Source organism: Strigops habroptila, chromosome 10, assembly GCF_004027225.2.
Source record: "Strigops habroptila isolate Jane chromosome 10, bStrHab1.2.pri, whole genome shotgun sequence".
NCBI lineage: Eukaryota > Metazoa > Chordata > Aves > Psittaciformes > Psittacidae > Strigops > Strigops habroptila.
In genome coordinates, this window is record NC_046359.1 from 42,976,405 (window position 1) to 42,995,235 (window position 18,831).

The 18,831-nt window shown below is 37.7% G+C and overlaps 1 protein-coding gene across 6 annotated transcripts in view; it reads left to right on the top strand.

The window, feature by feature from the left end:
• UBR2 (ubiquitin protein ligase E3 component n-recognin 2) overlaps window positions 1-18,831 on the top strand; it is a 61,629-nt gene that overhangs the window by 33,993 nt on the left and 8,805 nt on the right. For 5 of the 6 annotated variants that reach the window (XR_003993408.1, XR_003993409.1, XM_030499015.1 and 2 more), the window contains exons 18-41: window positions 18-83; window positions 596-718; window positions 1,063-1,126; window positions 1,382-1,506; window positions 2,602-2,654; window positions 2,916-3,018; window positions 3,588-3,636; window positions 4,207-4,361; window positions 6,243-6,345; window positions 7,095-7,204; window positions 7,423-7,503; window positions 8,385-8,566; window positions 9,257-9,456; window positions 10,849-10,942; window positions 12,399-12,560; window positions 12,912-13,009; window positions 13,233-13,305; window positions 14,015-14,163; window positions 14,259-14,314; window positions 14,733-14,829; window positions 16,774-16,841; window positions 17,353-17,488; window positions 18,080-18,170; window positions 18,696-18,826. Coding sequence is in view for 4 of the 6 variants with exons in the window: in XM_030499015.1 (XP_030354875.1) it covers window positions 18-83; window positions 596-718; window positions 1,063-1,126; window positions 1,382-1,506; window positions 2,602-2,654; window positions 2,916-3,018; window positions 3,588-3,636; window positions 4,207-4,361; window positions 6,243-6,345; window positions 7,095-7,204; window positions 7,423-7,503; window positions 8,385-8,566; window positions 9,257-9,456; window positions 10,849-10,942; window positions 12,399-12,560; window positions 12,912-13,009; window positions 13,233-13,305; window positions 14,015-14,163; window positions 14,259-14,314; window positions 14,733-14,829; window positions 16,774-16,841; window positions 17,353-17,488; window positions 18,080-18,170; window positions 18,696-18,826 (2,569 nt within the window). In the remaining 2 variants the exon portion in view is untranslated. The other variant, XM_030499017.1, reaches the window with a different exon arrangement.

An 18,831-nucleotide genomic window follows, 5' to 3' on the forward strand; every position in this document is an offset into this window, starting at 1 on the left:
TTGGTATTTTGTTTCAGATTTATTACTATCATAATGTGAAGTGCAGGAGGGAGATGTTTGACAAGGACATAGTAATGCTTCAGGTAACCACATATACCAGTTTGCACTTTGATCAGAAATTTTCAGGATATGTGTGCATTTGGTTTTAGCTCCATCAGAACCTTTTAATGACAAGGAAAAAAAGTCATTATTTGTGGGATTTTTTTTAAACTCTTTATGTACTATATACTAACTGATATTATGTTGACCCAGGAGGAACAGGATTGTAGAGACAAACTCAACCAACCAAGTGCCTTTCATCAAGTTTTATTTAGAGTATTTGAGATAGAAGGAATATCCCTGAGTATTTTACACTTAAAAGGGCATCAGAGAGTATTGATGGAGCATAGGATCCTGTTTGCCAAACATGCTGTCACTTGTATTATTAGAGTCCAAAGAAAGTAAACTTAAGTAACTAAATCTTCATGCCCAGGATAGAGAGAGGAATGAACGTCATAAAGAATATACTGTGAACATGGTATGAAAATACACAAACATGCTATAACAACACCCTCTGGTGCTATATTCTGTTTCTAATCATTTTTTTCTTTAATAGACAGGTGTGTCTATGATGGATCCAAATCACTTCTTGATGATCATGCTGAGTCGCTTCGAGCTCTATCAGATATTTAGTACTCCAGACTACGGCAAAAGATTTAGCACAGAAAATACCAACAAGGTATCTTATGTTCTGCTGCAAGAGAAAATGTGCAACTTTGTGCTGTTGTACCAAGACTGTGCAACTTCTTGATAAAAAAAGCAAAACCTGTCCTATTTCAGTTTTGTTTGACCAGTTTGAAATATGCATAAATACTTTTACCTGCTGAACTGGTAAATGTCAGAAACTTTTGTGTTGTTGAAGTTTAAGTCAGTTGTGACTACATTTCAGCATAGCTTAATTTAGGAGTGCTAAGGGTGAAAACAGGCAATGTTTTGAAGCACCGAAAAAATATTTTCAGCATATGGAATAATTCGTTTACCCTTGATTGAAAAATGTAAATTCTTTTGTTTCTTTTAATCCAGGATGTTGTTCAACAAAATAACACCCTTATAGAAGAGATGCTGTACCTCATTATAATGATTGTTGGTAAGCTGAGAATACCTTTCATTATTTGTTTTTAGCCTGGCTTCTTTAATGGTCTGGAATGAGCATTCTTCATTGTCATTTCAAGTTCAGTTCTATTTTGAACTTCCTGTAGTTCTGATTTCTTTCTCAAGCAAAAAGCCTTGAAACCTCCTTAGATTAACATAATGAATTTTTGAACAGTGGAGGTGAACGCAAAATTTCACAGAAGAGACTTATTTTCCAGTTTTTATATATATATATATATTACGTTTACAGGTGAAAGATTCAGTCCTGGAATAGGACAGGTAAATGCAACAGATGAAATCAAACGAGAGATTATCCATCAACTGAGCATTAGGCCAATGGCTCACAGTGAATTGGTGAAGGCATTACCTGAAGATGTAAGTAACTTTGGGGGGGGCAGGAAAGCAACTTCAACCTTATAAGAATGATTGCTAAAAATTTTTCTTACACAATCTTATGCCACCGGAATGGGAGCACCACAATTATGCTAAGAGCAAAGTTAACGTGAGTACAGATTAACAGTTGTCATGGAGAAGGTAGGAAAGAGCTATAGAAGAAGAAACAGTGTACGAAATAGGCAGGAACCTGAGAGCTGCTTCAGCTCTTTTCTCTATTTAATACTGTCTCTTATCAGGCCATCTGGCTGGCAGTGTCTGCAGTCTACTTGTAAGCCATGAATAGATGTATGGAAGTGGGTTGTCAGAGCTACACAAAAATATATGTTATATTTTAAAGCCTAACACTAATTGAAAATCCATGAATTCAGGCAGAGCATAATGACTTGTGTAACAGAAATGCTTAATTTCATGGACAGAAGCATTTAGCTGAATTCTGGTATGAGTGGTTTTATACAAGAGCATTTTGGGTTTTAGAAACAGTTTAAGGTTGAATGAAAGAGCAAACGAGGATTTAAGCTTGAGTTCTAAATTGTATTGTCAGTCTTAAATACTTTCTCCCTGGCCTGTTAATTGCTGTGAATATATATTGCAGGAAGGGGGTAGGAATATTAAAAGTTAATTTGTGTGTGAAGCAGCATTACATATTTGAGCTGATTTCTCCTGCTGCCTTTTGTGGTTGTTTTACCATTTTACATTATTGTGTCTTTTTAGCTTTCCTAGATTTGTTTCATTTTAAAGGGCTAGAAACCAGAAATACTGACTGTATGTTCCTAAGATATGCTGAGTAAGCTAACTTAGAGGTTTTTCTTCTGTTACTGTGACATCCAAGTTTATTATGACAGGAATAAAACAGAAAAAATAAGCATTTAATACATGATATTTTAAAAATACTTTTTGCAAAGATGGTATTCCTGAATGTATTTTCACCTTACATGCTTTAGTGTTCTCTTCAGTGCCTGTAAAATATCTTCCTACTACATTCCGTTTGCATGCTTATCTAGTGTTGTATGGTTTTGAATGTGTTTAATCCAAGCACTGCAGTAACACACTGTCTTGTCTTTTCACTCAATGTAGGAGAACAGAGAGACAGGAATGGAAAATGTGATTGAAGAAGTGGCATGTTTCAAGTATGTTTCCCTTAATTCTAATATTTCAACTTTAAAAGTGGAATATCTACATCAGTGAAAATGAGAGAATGGAAGAAAGGGGGCTGTGTCATGGTGTTTTCCCATGGCTTTACTCGTGTGCATCATGCTTAATCCTGTTAATTATTCGCTTTCTAGAATGCCTGTTGATCAGTGGGGTTTTTTAGCTGTTTTACTTCACCTTTATGCTCAGAGGGTAACGATCAATGAACATATTGTTTGGGTTGTTTTGGTTTTTTGCAGGAAGCCTGGATTAACAGGCAGAGGGCTGTATGAATTAAAACCAGAATGTGCCAGGAACTTCAATCTGTATTTCTATCACTTTTCAAGGGCAGAACAATCAAAGGTAACTAATAATTTAACTGTCTAGGGTTTCTTTTGTCTTCTTGTGGTTTATTTTTTTCCACAGCTTGAAGAAGTTTTAGGTGAGAGAAGTATTATCAGCTGCTTAAAAGTTAGCTTTTAAAAGTTAAATTATTTGAGAATGTTAACAAAATTTGCCCAAGATTTTGCAGTGATTTCTGTGCCACCAGATTCTGTGCCCTATACAGAGCTCCTGAGATCAGTGGACCTTCAGGAGCTTGTCTGTGGGTTCTTTTAAGTCCTATTTTACTGAGAGTATTTAAACAAGTCTGTATTTTTCACTTACCTTTATGAAAAATGCCATTTTAGCTCAGACTTGCCTTACAATTTTATGCTAGAAAAAGAAACCAGGCTGGCTCAAGGTGAAAGGTTAATTTTGAAGTTGCATGCCCTATTTTACAAGTAGATCTGAAGAAATGCAAGCTTTCTTGTTTTATTTAAGGCTGGGGAAAAGGGGAAAAACCAGTAACAATGTAACAGAGCATGAACGCCTTTTTATTAGTTTTAGATTTGTGTAGGTTTTTGAGTAATATTGGCGTCATTCTGTTTCAGGCCGAGGAAGCACAACGAAAGTTAAGAAGACAGAACAGAGAAGATACAGGTATTTAATTCTCTTTGAGAGAAGATGGAAGCACCTATTACACTGTGTGTTGCCCTGACACTTAGACTAGCATCCTGTTCTTGGGTTAGCCAGAAATTGGTTGAAAATGTAGCAATTTCTGTTATGTCTCCCTGGTTATAGACAGAAATCTGATCCATCATGAAACCAGTCTTATTAAGGGCTTATTCCTTTGGCTTTTCTGTTACGTGCAAGCCATGTTGAATGCTGCAGCCCGTTATCTGTAATACTGTTTAGCAGCACTGTGAGGGTGCTGAGGCGCTGGCACAGGGTGCCCAGAGAAGCTGTGGCTGCCCCATCCCTGGCAGTGTTCAAGGCCAGGTTGGACACAGGGGCTTGGAGCAACCTGCTCTAGTGTGAGGTGTCCCTGCCCGTGGCAGGGGGTTGGAACTGGGTGATCTTAAGGTCCTTTCCAGCCCAAACCATTCTGTGATTCTATAAGCAACTCTACACTGTCTTGGCTGAAGTTCTTAAGCTCTCTAAAGTCAGCCATGTTATATGTGTGTTGCAAACTTGAGAGATGCTGAAATGTCACACAAATTTCCCTTTCAGCACTTCCACCACCAGCTCTTCCTCCTTTCTGCCCACTTTTTGCAAGTCTGGTGAATATTCTGCAGTCTGATGTCATGCTGTGTATTATGGGGACTATACTGCAGTGGGCAGTAGAACACAATGGCTATGCCTGGTCAGAGTCCATGCTGCAAAGGGTACGTTTCCTTACTTAAAATCATGCTATGCTAAAGGATGGAATGTGTATTTTAGCATTTAGCATGGGTTTATAGATTTGGGTTGTTTACTTGGTGTCTAACATGCCCAGAATACTCTGAATGAGGAAGAAGTTGTGTCTTCTGATACACAAGACTAGCGAAACCCCTCTGCCTGCGATGCAATGTAGTTTTAAAAGTAAATGGAAGACAGAGGTAAACTTCTAATGGGATGCTCAGGAGAGGTGAGAATTCTGCTTGAATCAGTTGAAATCTTGTTTGTTGTGGTAGAGAACCAGTTTATCTGAGGTTATGCATATTGAGTAAAGCAGAGTGACTTTTCTTCTTGATGTTCCTTTGCTTATTTTCAGTTTAGGCTATATCACTTTAGGAAAAAAAAATCGTAGAACTACAGAAAAGAATTTCCTAAGTTCAAAATGTATCAGCTCTGGGAAACTCAGCTCTTTGTTCCTCATTATTTGTCTTTAGAAGCATGGAGGGTTACTGTAGATTTTGTTGTCCATGGTGATCGTTTTCTATGTGTGTAGAGATAAGTGGTAAGCTGCCATTGAAGGGCTATTCATATTGGTGGGGATTGTTGGTTTAGTGTCCAAACCCAAACTTGTAAAATATGTTGATGGAATTTATCAATAACATTTTGCAGTGAACCCCCAGCTTTGAAACTGAGTATTGATTTTTTGACATTGTCTCATTGGCTGTATATTCCCTTTTAGAGCTAAATTTAAATTCCCATAAGCAATTCTGTATTACACAAAAGTTGAAAATAGAGAAATACAGCAGTATTATAAACAAAAATTGAAGAATGTAGTTACATTTGGGTAATGTGAGAATGCCAGGCTTTGGAATAGCTCTTTGGGTAGACTAATGTTTTGTCTTCATACTTGGAAACTGAACTAAAACGTGCTCAGCTGTTTGAGTACCTCTGTGGTGTTCTCCAGAATGTGCCATTCATTAGGGACCTATCCCTTGCTCAGAAACTCATGGCACTTTGTGCTCACCAGTGCAGTGCATTTGGACTGCGTCATTCTTAAGTCAACCACTGTTGTCTTGGGAAAGCATCATGCAAAGGTTAACATGAGACATCTGAAAGAGGTGACCCATATCTGATGAGACCTTGTTAGATAGATGTGATAAACTGAGGAAAAATTGACTGTTACTTCTGAAAAGAAATTGTGAAAGTTTCCAGCCTCAGATCAGGTTTTACCACTTTTTCTGTGGATCCTTAGACTGTTTCATTCCAGGTTTCAGTGTTGATTCCAGACATTTAGTAATGCTTTTTGTCTAGAATTTCCTGCCAAATTTGTATGGGGTCGCAAAAGTGATTGATTCGGCATGATAGAGTTCACCACCAAGATTTAAGTATTTCAGCTTCAAAGTGCCATTCAGACTATTTTAGTGCCAAAGAGGGTAATTTCCATTTTGAAGTTCAAGGAGATTACAGACCTAAAAGTGAACATTATTTTAAAATGTGTTTCTAGAGTGTTAGAATAAATTTAGTTCAATCGTTTTAACTTGTCCACTAAATTTTGTATGTAAAAAGGATTTAATCATGCTACTGTCCAGAGACTTGTGTTTGTAACATGCAGTTGCTAGGGAGAAGCTTGACTTCTTACTCACTAGACAGGACAGCAAGTGGTGTAATGTGGAGGTTTTTTATGTGACAAAGTGTCAAGAATTTGTAAGCAAACAGTTACTCCTGTGTAATGTAGCTTTGGAATGTTGTATATGGAAAAAACTTCAGCTGTATTCTTGCTATATAATTTTGTGTATGAATTCCTTGTCTCATAATGAATTATGCAAAGTATATGAAGAGGTTATATGGATTCTTTAAGAAAAGAACTAAAACTTGTAATTTTTACCTAGGTTTTGCATTTGCTTGGAATGGCGCTACAAGAAGAAAAACAACATCTAGAGAATCTCAGTGAGGAGAATGTTGTAACGTTTACCTTCACTCAGAAAATATCAAGTATGCCTTTCTTTTCAGATGTATAGCAAATTTTCAATAACTGAAAATGCCACTATCTCATGTTTTATTCTTCTGAAACTGTATTTACGGAAGAGTATATTTGTTTATCCATCAAAATTTTACCAAGTTGACTATACATGTGTTTTACCTATGTGTAGATTCTATGACAGTAACAATAATAAGGTCTTTCCTAGAGGAGAAATCCAAAAGTTGAATAATTCCCAGTAAATCTGAGTCTTAGTATCTGTAAGTAGCATCTCAAGAAAGATTGCTGTACAGGATCACATGCTAAAATGGCAAAAACTGTAGTCATGTTCTTCATCAGTCTTTTAATCTTGACTCTCCTTTGTTTCTTCTGACTACTGCCTCTAGTTTTGCTAAGACATGAAAGCTGCTAAGACTCTTCCATTTAAAATAGATGGGAAATAAAATATTGGCAGTTCTACATGGCAGCTCTCAAGATGAAAACAGCCAGGGAGCACACAGAGTGCATGTCGTGTAAGAAAATACAGTCAGTGAGCAAGGCTTTTAAGACTATTTCCTCTAACGTTTCAGGATTTAGAGGGTATTAACAAAAATGTTTGCAGAGGGGGGAATGAAAGTTACACGTTGTGCCTATTTTTTGAAGGAATTCTTCAGCTGCTGAGCATACCCAAGGGTTGGGGTTTGGGTTTTGCTGCTTTTAATGTTAGTGAATGATTAGTTTGTCGGGTAACAGTATAATCAATTGTCACTGTAATTTTTCTCAGGACCGGGAGAGGCACCAAATAATTCCCCCAGTATACTAGCTATGCTAGAAACACTGCAAAATGCACCTCATCTGGAAGTGCATAAGGACATGATCAGATGGATATTGAAGGTAAATCTATTTTATGTAACTGCCAGAAATCATAGAAAGAAGTTTTGAAACTTTCCTAATCATGTTGTGAAGATTTCCTCATTTCATGTATTGGTTTGTTGTGTACCTACTTTCTTCCTCTTCTGGAATCCCAACACTGCACGTTATCTGGCAGCGTTATAGTTTAGACAGTTATATTCACATGTCACAAACAAATACATGTTGTTTTTTTCTTACAGACTTTTAATACCATTAAGAAACTAAGAGAAAGCTCTTCTACAAGTCCGGTGGCGGAGACAGAAGGAAATATAATGGAGGAGGTAAAAGCAAGCTGTAACAGTTAGCTGATCCAGGACAGGTCTGGGTTGTGACTAGCGAAGGACTGTGTTTCTAATTGCAGCTCTAAATCAGAGATGGGAAATATCAGTGATTCCTGAAATTCTGTCTCCTGGCTTTATAGATCAAACTCATTTGTTTGAAAGACCTATTGGGAGAGTCTGTGGACTATTTCCTTCATTTTACGGATTGTAGTCTTCAAATCAAGTTTACTCCCTAGAACTGTTTGTAGTACTGATCACAGCATTTAGTGAATCTGATCTTCCTTGGAAAGTTAAATGGTATCTGTGTATTTTTGCCATGCTTATTCCAGGTAAGCTCTGCCAATTCATTTAGCTCTACATGACGTTCTAGATGCTACACAAAGACTTTGGAGCACTGTAGGGGATTTAGGAATACAGCTAGTATGGAGGGATAGCAGCGCTAGAGACAAGATGTGTCACTTGCTTACCTTTTTATCTTATCACAGAATCCCAGAACCATTAGTGTTGGAAGGGCCCTCTGGAGATCACCCTGGAGTCCAATCCCTGCCAAGGCAGGGCCACCCAGAGCAGCTCACACAGGAACGTGCCCAGGCAGGTTTGGGATGTCTCCAGAGAGGGAGACTCCACGTCCCCCCTGGGCAGCCTGCTATGAATGCTTAAAAAGGGAAGAAAAATAAAAAACACACTTAAAGGTTGAGGGGGAGAGATATCCTTCTGGATCTGCACAAAAGGGGGCACAAAATAGCTTTTTGGTAGACTTTTGTCTTTTTTTATGAGATTTTTCATTGTTTGGAAGTTAGTACAAGTTACACATAGCAGTAGCTGGAGTTGTCTGTTGCAACAAGGCTTAAAAAGTAACTGAGTGAACAATACCATTTCAGAGCTCACGCGATAAAGACAAGGCTGAAAGGAAGAGGAAAGCTGAGATTGCCAGATTGCGCAGGGAGAAGATCATGGCCCAGATGTCCGAGATGCAGCGGCACTTCATTAATGAAAACAAAGAACTCTTTCAGCAGACTTTGGAGGAGCTCGATACCCCAACTTCTGGGGTACATGAAAATAGGTAAAGAAATCTCATTTAAATTGTTTTTTCCTTTACCTTTGATATCAGATTGTCCTATTGTTACTCCTTTAAAAAGTGCTTTTATTAGTCTTCATGGTAAACCATTCATAAGTTTCTGAGACCAAAAAAGCAGCAGTAAATGGAATGATTTCCTCCCACTTGGTGTCAAGATGGTGGGATAAATATTGATTCCTTCCTCATCCTATCCTCATAGTGCTCATCATAAACAGGCAGATAATTTTTTGTGTAAAGTCATTGAGTAAATTGTTAATAACACTGAAAAGACTTTGTGATTAAACATAGTAAATGGAAAATAGCTGATTATATGTTTGTTGATGATCTGGAAGAAATCCTGCTCCCAGCTGAAAATACAAATGGAAGCATGCTGATGGTTTTGTGGGGAAGTGGAGAGTGTTTTCAGAATCTATGTCAGGCACTTACAGGATGGTGATGATGGAGGGCTGCAGATAGTTTCTGTGTTAAACTATGTAATACTATGAGGAGGGTATGATTTTTTTCTGGAAAATATGTTCTATTTCTGGGGACACAGGAACTGTATAAATGCCAAAAGTCTTTTTGTCACAGAGCATTTATCATGAAGCTCAAAAGCTCATTAATCACATTTAAATCATGCTCTGATTTGCAGTGTTTTCAAATCATTTGCTCACCGATATTCTTTGCATATTCCAGCCCTGTAATTTCAGATGCAAAACTCACAGCCTTGGGACCAGAGCAAACTAGAGTAACTGAACACAGACAGGTTGTTATGTGTATATTGTGTCAGGAGGAACAAGAAGTTAAAGTGGACAGCAGGGCTATGGTCTTGGCAGCATTTATTCAGCGATCAACTGTGTTGTCTAAAAATAGAAGCAAAATTACTCCAGACCCTGGTAAGTAGTGTTTAGAGTTGTCTTTAATATTAAGGAATGTCAGAGTCACTGTAACAACCACATGCTCTCTTTTTAGACAGTGGCCTCACCTTCTTGTGTTAACTGTGTAATTGTGAATGACTTTATTGTGATAAGTGGTAAAACTCCCACATTTTTAGTGAGGTAGAACTGAGTATTCTAAATCACTTCAAAGCGTTATCTAAATGTTCTGCCACAAATAATTGGAAATACATGGTTTACTGTTAAAAACCCCTTTAAAAGCAGAAGTGTTGTTCTTAAACTCCTCCCGTAACGTTATGGAGAGAGGAGATGTTGATGTAGTGCTGCAAAAGCACCGAGATAGATGTTTCGTTCCTCTCAGTTACATGATCGGAAATGTCTCTTAGTGATGATAAAAAATGCTTGGATTTAGTTAACTTGGTGAAACAGATCACAGTGATCAGTGAACATTGTTACAGAGGTTTCTCTGTAGTCTCTGTGTTGAATCATAGAATCAGTTACGTTGGAAAAGACCTTTAAGCTCATCAAGCCCAACCATTCCCCAGGACTGCCAAGGCCACCACCAACCCATGGCACTGAGGCCTCGGCTACACGGGGTGTGAACACTTGCAGGGACGGTGACTCCAGCACTGCCCTGGGCAGCCTGTTCCAATGCCTGAGCACCCTCTGGGGAAGGAATTGTTCCTCAGCTCTATCTAAACCTGCCCTGGTGCAGCTTGAGGCCGTTTCCTCTTGTCCCATCCCTTGTTCCTTGAGAGCAGAGACCAGCCCCCTCCTGGCTCCATCCTCCTGTCAGGCAGTTGCAGAGAGCGATAAGGCCCCCCCTGAGCCTTCTCTTCTCCAGACTAAACCCCCCCAGGTCCCTCAGCCGTTCCTCATCACACTTGTGCTCCAGGCCCCGCACCAGCTCCGGTGCCCTTCTCTGGCCCCGCTCCAGCACCTCAATGTCTCTCTTGTCGTGAGGAGCCCAGAACTGAAGATGCAGCCTCACCAGTGCCCAGCACAGGGGGACAATCACTACCCTGGTCCAAACACAGAAAATTTCTGCACTCAGTCATTTTGCCCTCTCACTCTGAAGATTAGTGTTCTTGGGCTCATTGTTTAATTGCACCAAAATTGCAGGTAGATCTTGGGGAGTCTTACCACAGCCCAGTACCTCCAAAAGCCTGAGTACAGTACATGCGCTCAAAACAAAATGATGTGATGCTCATAAATGATCTAAATGGTTTAAGCTGTTGTGGATTAGTAATTGTGGCTTTTTTTATGCTTCATCAAATGAGTTACACTTCTGTGATAAAGTTTAATAATAACATAAATGTGTAACATTTATCTGCAGTTAAATCTTTTGATAACTGTTTATTTCAAAGTTCCTTTGTTTTATTTTAAATACAGAAAAATATGACCCATTATTCATGCATCCAGATCTGTCATGTGGAACACACACGGGTAGCTGTGGACATATTATGCACGCTCATTGTTGGCAAAGGTAAAAAGCTGTATTTCAGTTTTTAGTCTAAATAGCATGTCATGCCATCAGTTTGCCTAATGGCAGTAATTTTAATGGCAAAATTACTGGCATGTAGTAAACTTAAAAGAATTTCATATAGCCATTAAACCAGCTTTCTATAGGGGAAAAACAAGTAGTAATCATTATAATAGAATCATTGTAATAACATTATAATACATACTGTGAACTTGTTCAAAAAGATTTTCATTTACTATCTGTCATCTTGGTAAAGAAGAATACAAATCATAGAATGGTTTGGATTGGAAAGGACCTTAAGGTGGTCTAGTTCCAACCCCACACATGGCAGATTTCATTCTCTTTGTTTATCCCTATGCATAATCCCCTGTGGTGCACATAGAACACTGAAGCTTAGATTTTTGGAGGTTTTTTGCAGTTCAATAATAAACATGTTCCTGCTGCTTCTTGTGCTCTCTAGTGAAGTTTGAAATGACAGTACATTCCTTGCATTCTTAGTTCCTTCTTCATGTTTAATTTGAAATAGAAACATCTGCTACCTAGCTGATCTTCAACATAAACTCAATTTTATCCTTTCTTCTTAGTCTTTTTTTTTTTATAAACCTTTCTTCAGTTATTTTTATTCTTTGATTTTTGGAGGGGGATAAACATGCTTAGTGCTACATGGTGCCAATGCCATGTGACAAATGCAAACCGCTCATGCCTCTTGACTTCAATTAGGCCTTTGCTTTGGTCCTTGGCACGGCTCTTCAGTGCCTGGTTTCAGATTCTGCCGTGTGTGTGAAGGCTGTTAGGAGCTCCCACAGATTCTGTGGCCATAACCATGCGCAGGTTCATGGTCTTTGATATCACTCCTCACTGAAGATGTGGTTTGCATCTTCTTGTGTAGCTCATGTACGGTCCTGTGTGGTTGCCATTAACTCCTGGAAATGTCCTTAGGTGCCTGTATTCAGACCATTTTTGGGTCATTGTCAGGCATGCTCTAAACCATCTCAGAGGAATAGCAGTTAGGTTTAACAAAGCAGTGAATCCAGTTCCTTTTCATATAGATTTGGAGTTCAGCCACCATTTTTTCCAGTTACTGCTCTGTTGTGGCATGTAATGGAATATGCACAGGGATAATGCTCATGACATCTCCCTTAAACCTTTATGTGAAACTGAAGAACTTTCAATTTTCTCTCTGCCTCTTCCCCCTTACCTTTATTATCCTAAATGGAAATCGCTGTAGCTGAGACCTAACAGCCCAGTGAACTTCAGCACTTTGAGGGATTTTGGCTGCCAAAACCTGAGGATAGTGTGCAGTTAGTAATACTTTATCAGTCACAGGGTAGAACTTTCTCCTTCCAGTAATTCTTTTACATATATCTGGGAAAGGCAGAAGAGGGTCTTCGTGAGAATTTATTAATCTGTATGTTAATGTTTTTATAATTTGCCACTAATATCTTGCTCTTTTCTAAAGGTATTTTGATGCTGTCCAAGCAAAAGAGCAACGAAGACAACAAAGATTACGAGTACACACAAGTTACGATGTAGAAAATGGTGAATTCCTTTGCCCACTTTGTGAATGCTTAAGCAACACTGTTATTCCTCTGCTTCCTCCACCAAGGGTTTTATTTAACAGGTCTGTTGGCTTTATAGATGTCCTCAGAAAATGTAAAACCGAAATCCCACACCTCAAAACACCCTTTCAAGATGTTTATTATCTTCTGTTTTGATAACCTCAAATGGATTGCCTGCCTGCTTATTTTGGCTTATGGACTTTACTTGATTATTGTATAGTATGGAATTTAGAGTATGAAAGGAGAGTAAAGCATAAGACCTGCAGGAGAAGAATTGAACATAGAGAAGTAACACAGCAGAGAAAGAGATTGTTGAGAAACACAAGAACATGGGATGCCTATGAAATACTAATTCAGCATATAGTTTGTTTTTAACTAATGTATGTATTCTGTTTATATATATTCTTGGACAGGTTAAACTTTTCAGGCCAACCAAACCTAACTCAGTGGATCAAAACAATATCCCAGCAAATAAAAGCGCTGCATTTACTTCGAGATGAAGACTGTGCAAGTAAGTCTGAAGAAATCTGTATATCTGTATGTGAAAATGTTACAATATGCATGGAAAAGGCCAAGTATTTTGGTTCTGCCACAGTGGAGTTGAGAGATGGTTGTGAAAGTGGTGAGAACAGCTTGGAATTTCAGTTTAGGAATATATCCTCCTGCACCTTTTTATACTTCAGTAAGTACATATAGGTGAATAATCTGTGTTTTATTACTTCTTGTTTGTACAGGCAATTCTGGTAATTCAGAAAAAATGGATCAGCTGCAGTTACCTGAAGGATTTAGACCAGATTTCAAACCGAAGTATGTATTTACATCTTAATAAATCATGAAAAATGAATCTTGAAACAGTAATGTGAAAATAGAATGTGACTTCTGTGCTATAAGGTCTCAATAATTAAGGAAAATATATGGATTTTGCTTTAATTAGAAAAGTTGATCCCATAATTATGATGATACTGAAGTCCAACCCGCAAGTAGTAAATAATGCAGTGAATTTCAGAGGTGAATGTGGTAAGTGGATATGCAGAGATGCGTAAATGTAGACATCAGGGCTAAGCTTTGTTTCCATATTACTTGTAACTGGGTGAAAGAGTCCTTTTAGAGCTCAGCATTACAAGTAAAACCTGAGGAAAGACTATGAAATGGAGAGTATGTTAATATGTAATTTCAGCTATTATGGGGTGTTTGTGTTTGAGCCTACCCTTCCTTGGTTTGAGGATCAGTCACACCCTATTTTAATTTAGCCTGAACTGTATTGTCTTTGAAGACTGGATATTCTTAATACTAAAAAATGAGATCAGTTCCAATCAAGTAATCAAAAAATAATTGGGGAGTGCATCTGTCACAGGGAAGAGGTTACAGAATACCAGATCCAAACAAAGGTACTGGAGTTCTCACTTAAACTTTAAAAATCCAGGTGTTCAGCTATGGGGTAAATGCTCATTATTAAAAGTTCTATGCTGCCAATGGAGAAAATAATGAATTAGTAATACTGTCTTATTCATTTCAGGAATCCTTATTCTGAGAGCATAAAAGAGATGTTGACAACTTTTGGTACAGCAACATACAAAGTAGGTTTGAAGGTTCATCCAAATGAAGAAGATCCACGTGTACCTATAATGTGTTGGGGAAGCTGTGCTTACACGATACAGACTATAGGTATTAATGAATTCATTTTGCTCCTTTCTATCTGAATTTTGGAATTTAGTTAAATTCACACTGCTGAAATATATTGTGGTTTTGGTTTTTCCCAGAACGAATTTTAGCTGATGAAGATAAACCATTATTTGGTCACTTACCTTGTCGACAGGTAAGGATCAAGTATCAATTCCTCTCTGAATCAGTGGAAAAAAGAGGGAATTATGCTTCTTTAATGCAGAAAATCTAAATTTTAAGTTCTGGTTATCTGATATCTTGGATCCCACTGTTTAATCAATCAGTATCTGATTATTCATCTATTTAACAATAAATCTAGCAAAACCATTATATTTTGGGTTATTTTGCCGTAGATTCATAGTTTAGTAAGGGTTTCTCATGGGAACAGTCAGAATACTGAAGGGAACTTGTATATTTGCATAAACATAAATATGTGTCATGTACTTCGACACTAAACTGTAGCTGATGGGAGTGGTTTGAGGGGCCTGCTCAAATGCTGTAAGTTAAACAACCTTTTCATATTGAGGAACTTCATTAACTGTGGCAGTGTCTCTTTCTCTTTGTTTTTAAAGGATGACTGCCTTAAGTCATTAACAAGATTTGCAGCAGCTCACTGGACAGTTTCATCTCTTTCAGCAGTACAGGGTCACTTTTGTACTCTCTTAGCATGTAAGTTCACCGCCTTATGCTGTTTTTTACAAAGAGATACAGAAAAATGCTTATGGAATGTTGTTAGTCTTGATTACGGAAGGTAATCAAGACAGGAAGATTGTTTTATGCATTGGTTTTAAGTAATAAACCAACAGCTGGTATTTTCACATTTCAAGAGAAGCATGGATATTTTGCTGTGAAGGAGTTCTGTTGATTCTTCCCAGCATTTATATTGCTGATTTTAGAAAGATACCTAGAGCAAAGGAGAAGGAAGCAGGGTCCTTCAGAAAAGAAAAGTGACAGCTGGAACCATAAAGAGGGGGAAATGAGGATTAGTATAGAATTGAAAGGAAATAGGGTATTTGCAGAGGTCTGTAATATATCTGCAAACTTCTCTGTCTTCGAAAAGTAGGATCTGTGATAAGACAAAGCTTACTACGTAATGTCATATATTGAGAATTTTAATGAGAACAGCCAGAATGTTCCAAGCTTGAAGCATTTGTAGGTGAAAAGTCTGAAGTTCAGCCTAATGCAGTAATTACCCATGAGCGGGCTATTCTGAAAGGCCACTAGAGCAGGGAAACTTTTAAAATGCATTCATACACTGAAATTACTAGTAGGATTGATATCACCTTCTTCAGCAGCTTTATGGGGAAGAACTTAATTGACATCAGTTTGTAGCAGTAATGATTGAGCCAGTTTCCATGCGAAACAGAAGAGAAAATGTTGCTGTTTGACTGGAATGCTGTATGTGGTGTTCTGCATGGTTTGGGTTTTCTTGAAATCTGGAATCAATGTTTCTTTAAAGCTCCTCTTCCTTCCAGGTGACAAAAGTTACTGTAATGCTTTTATTTGCATGAAGGAAAAGTGTTTGCTAGGGTATTTTTCAAGACTACGAGTAAGGAAAAATATTAGCCTTTGATCAGTCAATATTCTATGAACTATACATAAAGATAACTTAGGGAAGAAAAGTTTGGTTTTGGAAGTCCCTTACTCTGGTCACATTTTTGATATATTCATTTTTCACACTCCTGGTTTGAGTTCTGTGGCTATCTGCTTACAAAAGTAAAAGCATTTGAAATCGGAGTGGTGGTGGTATGTTTGCTAATAGAGGCAGCTTCAAGATCTCACAGATTGATTTTTTGGCCAGCAAGGCAGCAGTCTACAACTGAAGCATTCTTAAGTCATTGTGATGAGACTGTTTTTTACTGTAGTAGTATTTTTAAACTTGGCATCTTAATGCTTACATCTGTATCGTAAAACTATTCCCATAGCTGCACTTTTGCTCTTGTATTGTAAATCAGATTTTACTTGCAACTGTGCCTTGACTGTTACTTTAAATATGTTGTAACATTTTCAAGACAATTTAGGTTTGCTTTTAGATGGACTTGGGATTTATGAAGTGTGTGAATTTCTTTTGTCAGCTGGAGTGCCTTGGTTAATACTTTGAGGTTACTGCAAATGTGAATACTAGAGAGATGGAGAGATCAATAGCTAGCTCTTTCTTAATTAAGGATAAAATAGTGAATTTAAGAGACGCTTTAGCAATGTATTTTTGAGTCTGTCAGACAGATGAGTTACACGAGGCATGAACCTTGTTTAGTCACAAGCTCTCTGGGTCAGAGCTTGAGATATGATCTCATGTTATCTCCCACTGGAAACCAAAGCAATGAAAGAGAGTCACTATGGGAGTAGTGACTGGCAGCATTTATTTTGTTATAGTTACTTTGGGTTTGTTTCATTTCAATACATTATAGTTAAGTAGGCAAAAGTCTTTTCCAGTAATATTGAAAAACTCTTGAATTCGTGACTTTCTGGCCCAAACAGGCACATTTGTATTTTAAGTACTTCAAAGCATATAAACCAAGGAGATGGCTCTTGTTTTATAACTGAAGTACACTAAAACCTTTTCATGTCTAAATGTTCAATTAATAAGTTTATTTTTCTCTCTAAAATACTCAGCACTGGTGCCTAATGAAAAAAATGGAGGTCTTCCTTGTATACTTGATATTGACATGTTTCACTTACTGGTAAGTATTCCATAAGATACGGTAAGAATGCTTTGATCCAGTAGGCACTATGTAAAAACTTAATTGGAAACTTTCTCTTTACTCTGGGTTAGGGACCTTTCAAAATGTTCAGGGACTTAGTATTTTTTCACTACTTCATACAATTTCAAGACTCTTTTTTCATTTCAAGTATTCTTATCTATAAATGAAAAGGGAGAAAATGAGGCAGAATGCATTCTCCTTGAATTTTAAAGCAAAAGAAAAACCCAAACCCAACCCTCCCACCAAACCACTGAAACCGAACAAAACAGCAGCAACAACAAAAGCAAACCAAAACCAACCAACCAAAACTCACCACCACCCCCAGAACCCCCTGATAGTTATTGTTCCCTTAAATTGTGGCTCGTTATTTAACTTCAAAATTAGCCTTATGAGGTATGCTGCCTTCAAAGGGTAGTTGCAGCATGAGCAGAGAAAATAGGTAGATTCAAAAAAAAAAGGAATATTCCAGCTTTCTTGTTTTCTTTTGCAGGTAAGCTTGGTGCTCTCTTTCCCTGCCATACACTGTCAGGAATTTTCAGGGGTTAGTCTTGGCACTGGAGATCTTCACCTGTTTCATCTTGTCACTATGGCACACATAATACAAATTTTACTTACCTCATCAACAGGTAATGCCACATTCTTTCAACTTTCATTGAAATGATTCCTCAGATCTGTATTTGGAGAACGCTAGGGTGCTATTGGTAACTCTGTGCAGTTTATAGTCACAAAATACTGATAAATTCTATTCATGAAAGTTCAGTCTTCTGTCTTTATTGCTTAACACTGCAGGTATTTTGAAGCATAGCTAATCATGAATCCTAGCTTCCCAAGTAATGTCGCAGTGCCTGGAAGTGTTTATTGCAAAGACTTGGCTTAGGCATTGTGTGATGGATAAGTTGCAGTTAGCAAAGTAATCCATGTATCTTCTGCTAGGAGGAACTGGGTAAGGTATGGTGTGCCAAAAGCAAAGAACTCCAAGCAGGTGTATTAAGAATCCCAGCCAATTGAACGTGTAAACCAGCACCTCTCTGGAGTTGACAATTGCATAAACTTACCACATAAGATGTGCAGCAGAAATCGTTTTTCCACTACATCATATTGTAGCCCAGTGGAATGTTTCACTTAGTTTTGGCCTTTTTCTCAAAACTTGAGAAAAATTCTTGGTGTAGAAACACTTATATATGAAGTAACTTGTTTATTACTACTTTCTTCTTCAGAAGAGAATGGCATGGATCAAGAAAACACTAACAGTGAAGAGGAAGTAGCTGTGCTTACACTGTATAAATTTCTTTGCCAGTGTACAGGAAGGTAAAAGTGCAATGTTTTGATAACATTTTGTAGTACTTTCTCCCTCCTTAACTCAACATTAACTACTGACTGAATTCTTTATACTAATGCTGTCAAAAATGAGATGTTTAACTTGGGAATTCGTGCACCTGGTTTCTTACCCATTACTTTTAGATTCACTTTTGAAGTAACTATTTCTATAAATTCCTGTGTTCATGAAGATACCTGCTTTATGAGCATTATGCTCTGGAACAGTTTTTTTAGTCAGCTTGCAGATGTGTAGTATCTGGAATTGGCAGTATCTGAGTACAGAAAACTTGTTGGGATCTGAAATGTCTGTGCACAATTTTCCTTAATTTACTGTCCCAGTTGGCTTTATTTTTATGAATCTCTATTTTGTTCTTTATCTTGGAGTCAGCTGTGAAATAGACACTTTGTATAATGCTTACTTCAGTTGAACATCAGTAATTTAATACGAAATATGGCTGAAGACTTACAAAATATAGCTGTCAAAGTGACATGATTTTTCTATTGTGTTCTCTTAAGTGCCTTGAAAGAAATTTCCTCAGGCTGGCACCTGTGGAGGAATCTAAAAGCTGGAATCATGCCTTTCCTGAGATGTTCTGCTTTGTTTTTCCATTACTTAAATGGAGTCCCAGCACCCTCAGAAATTCAAGGTAGT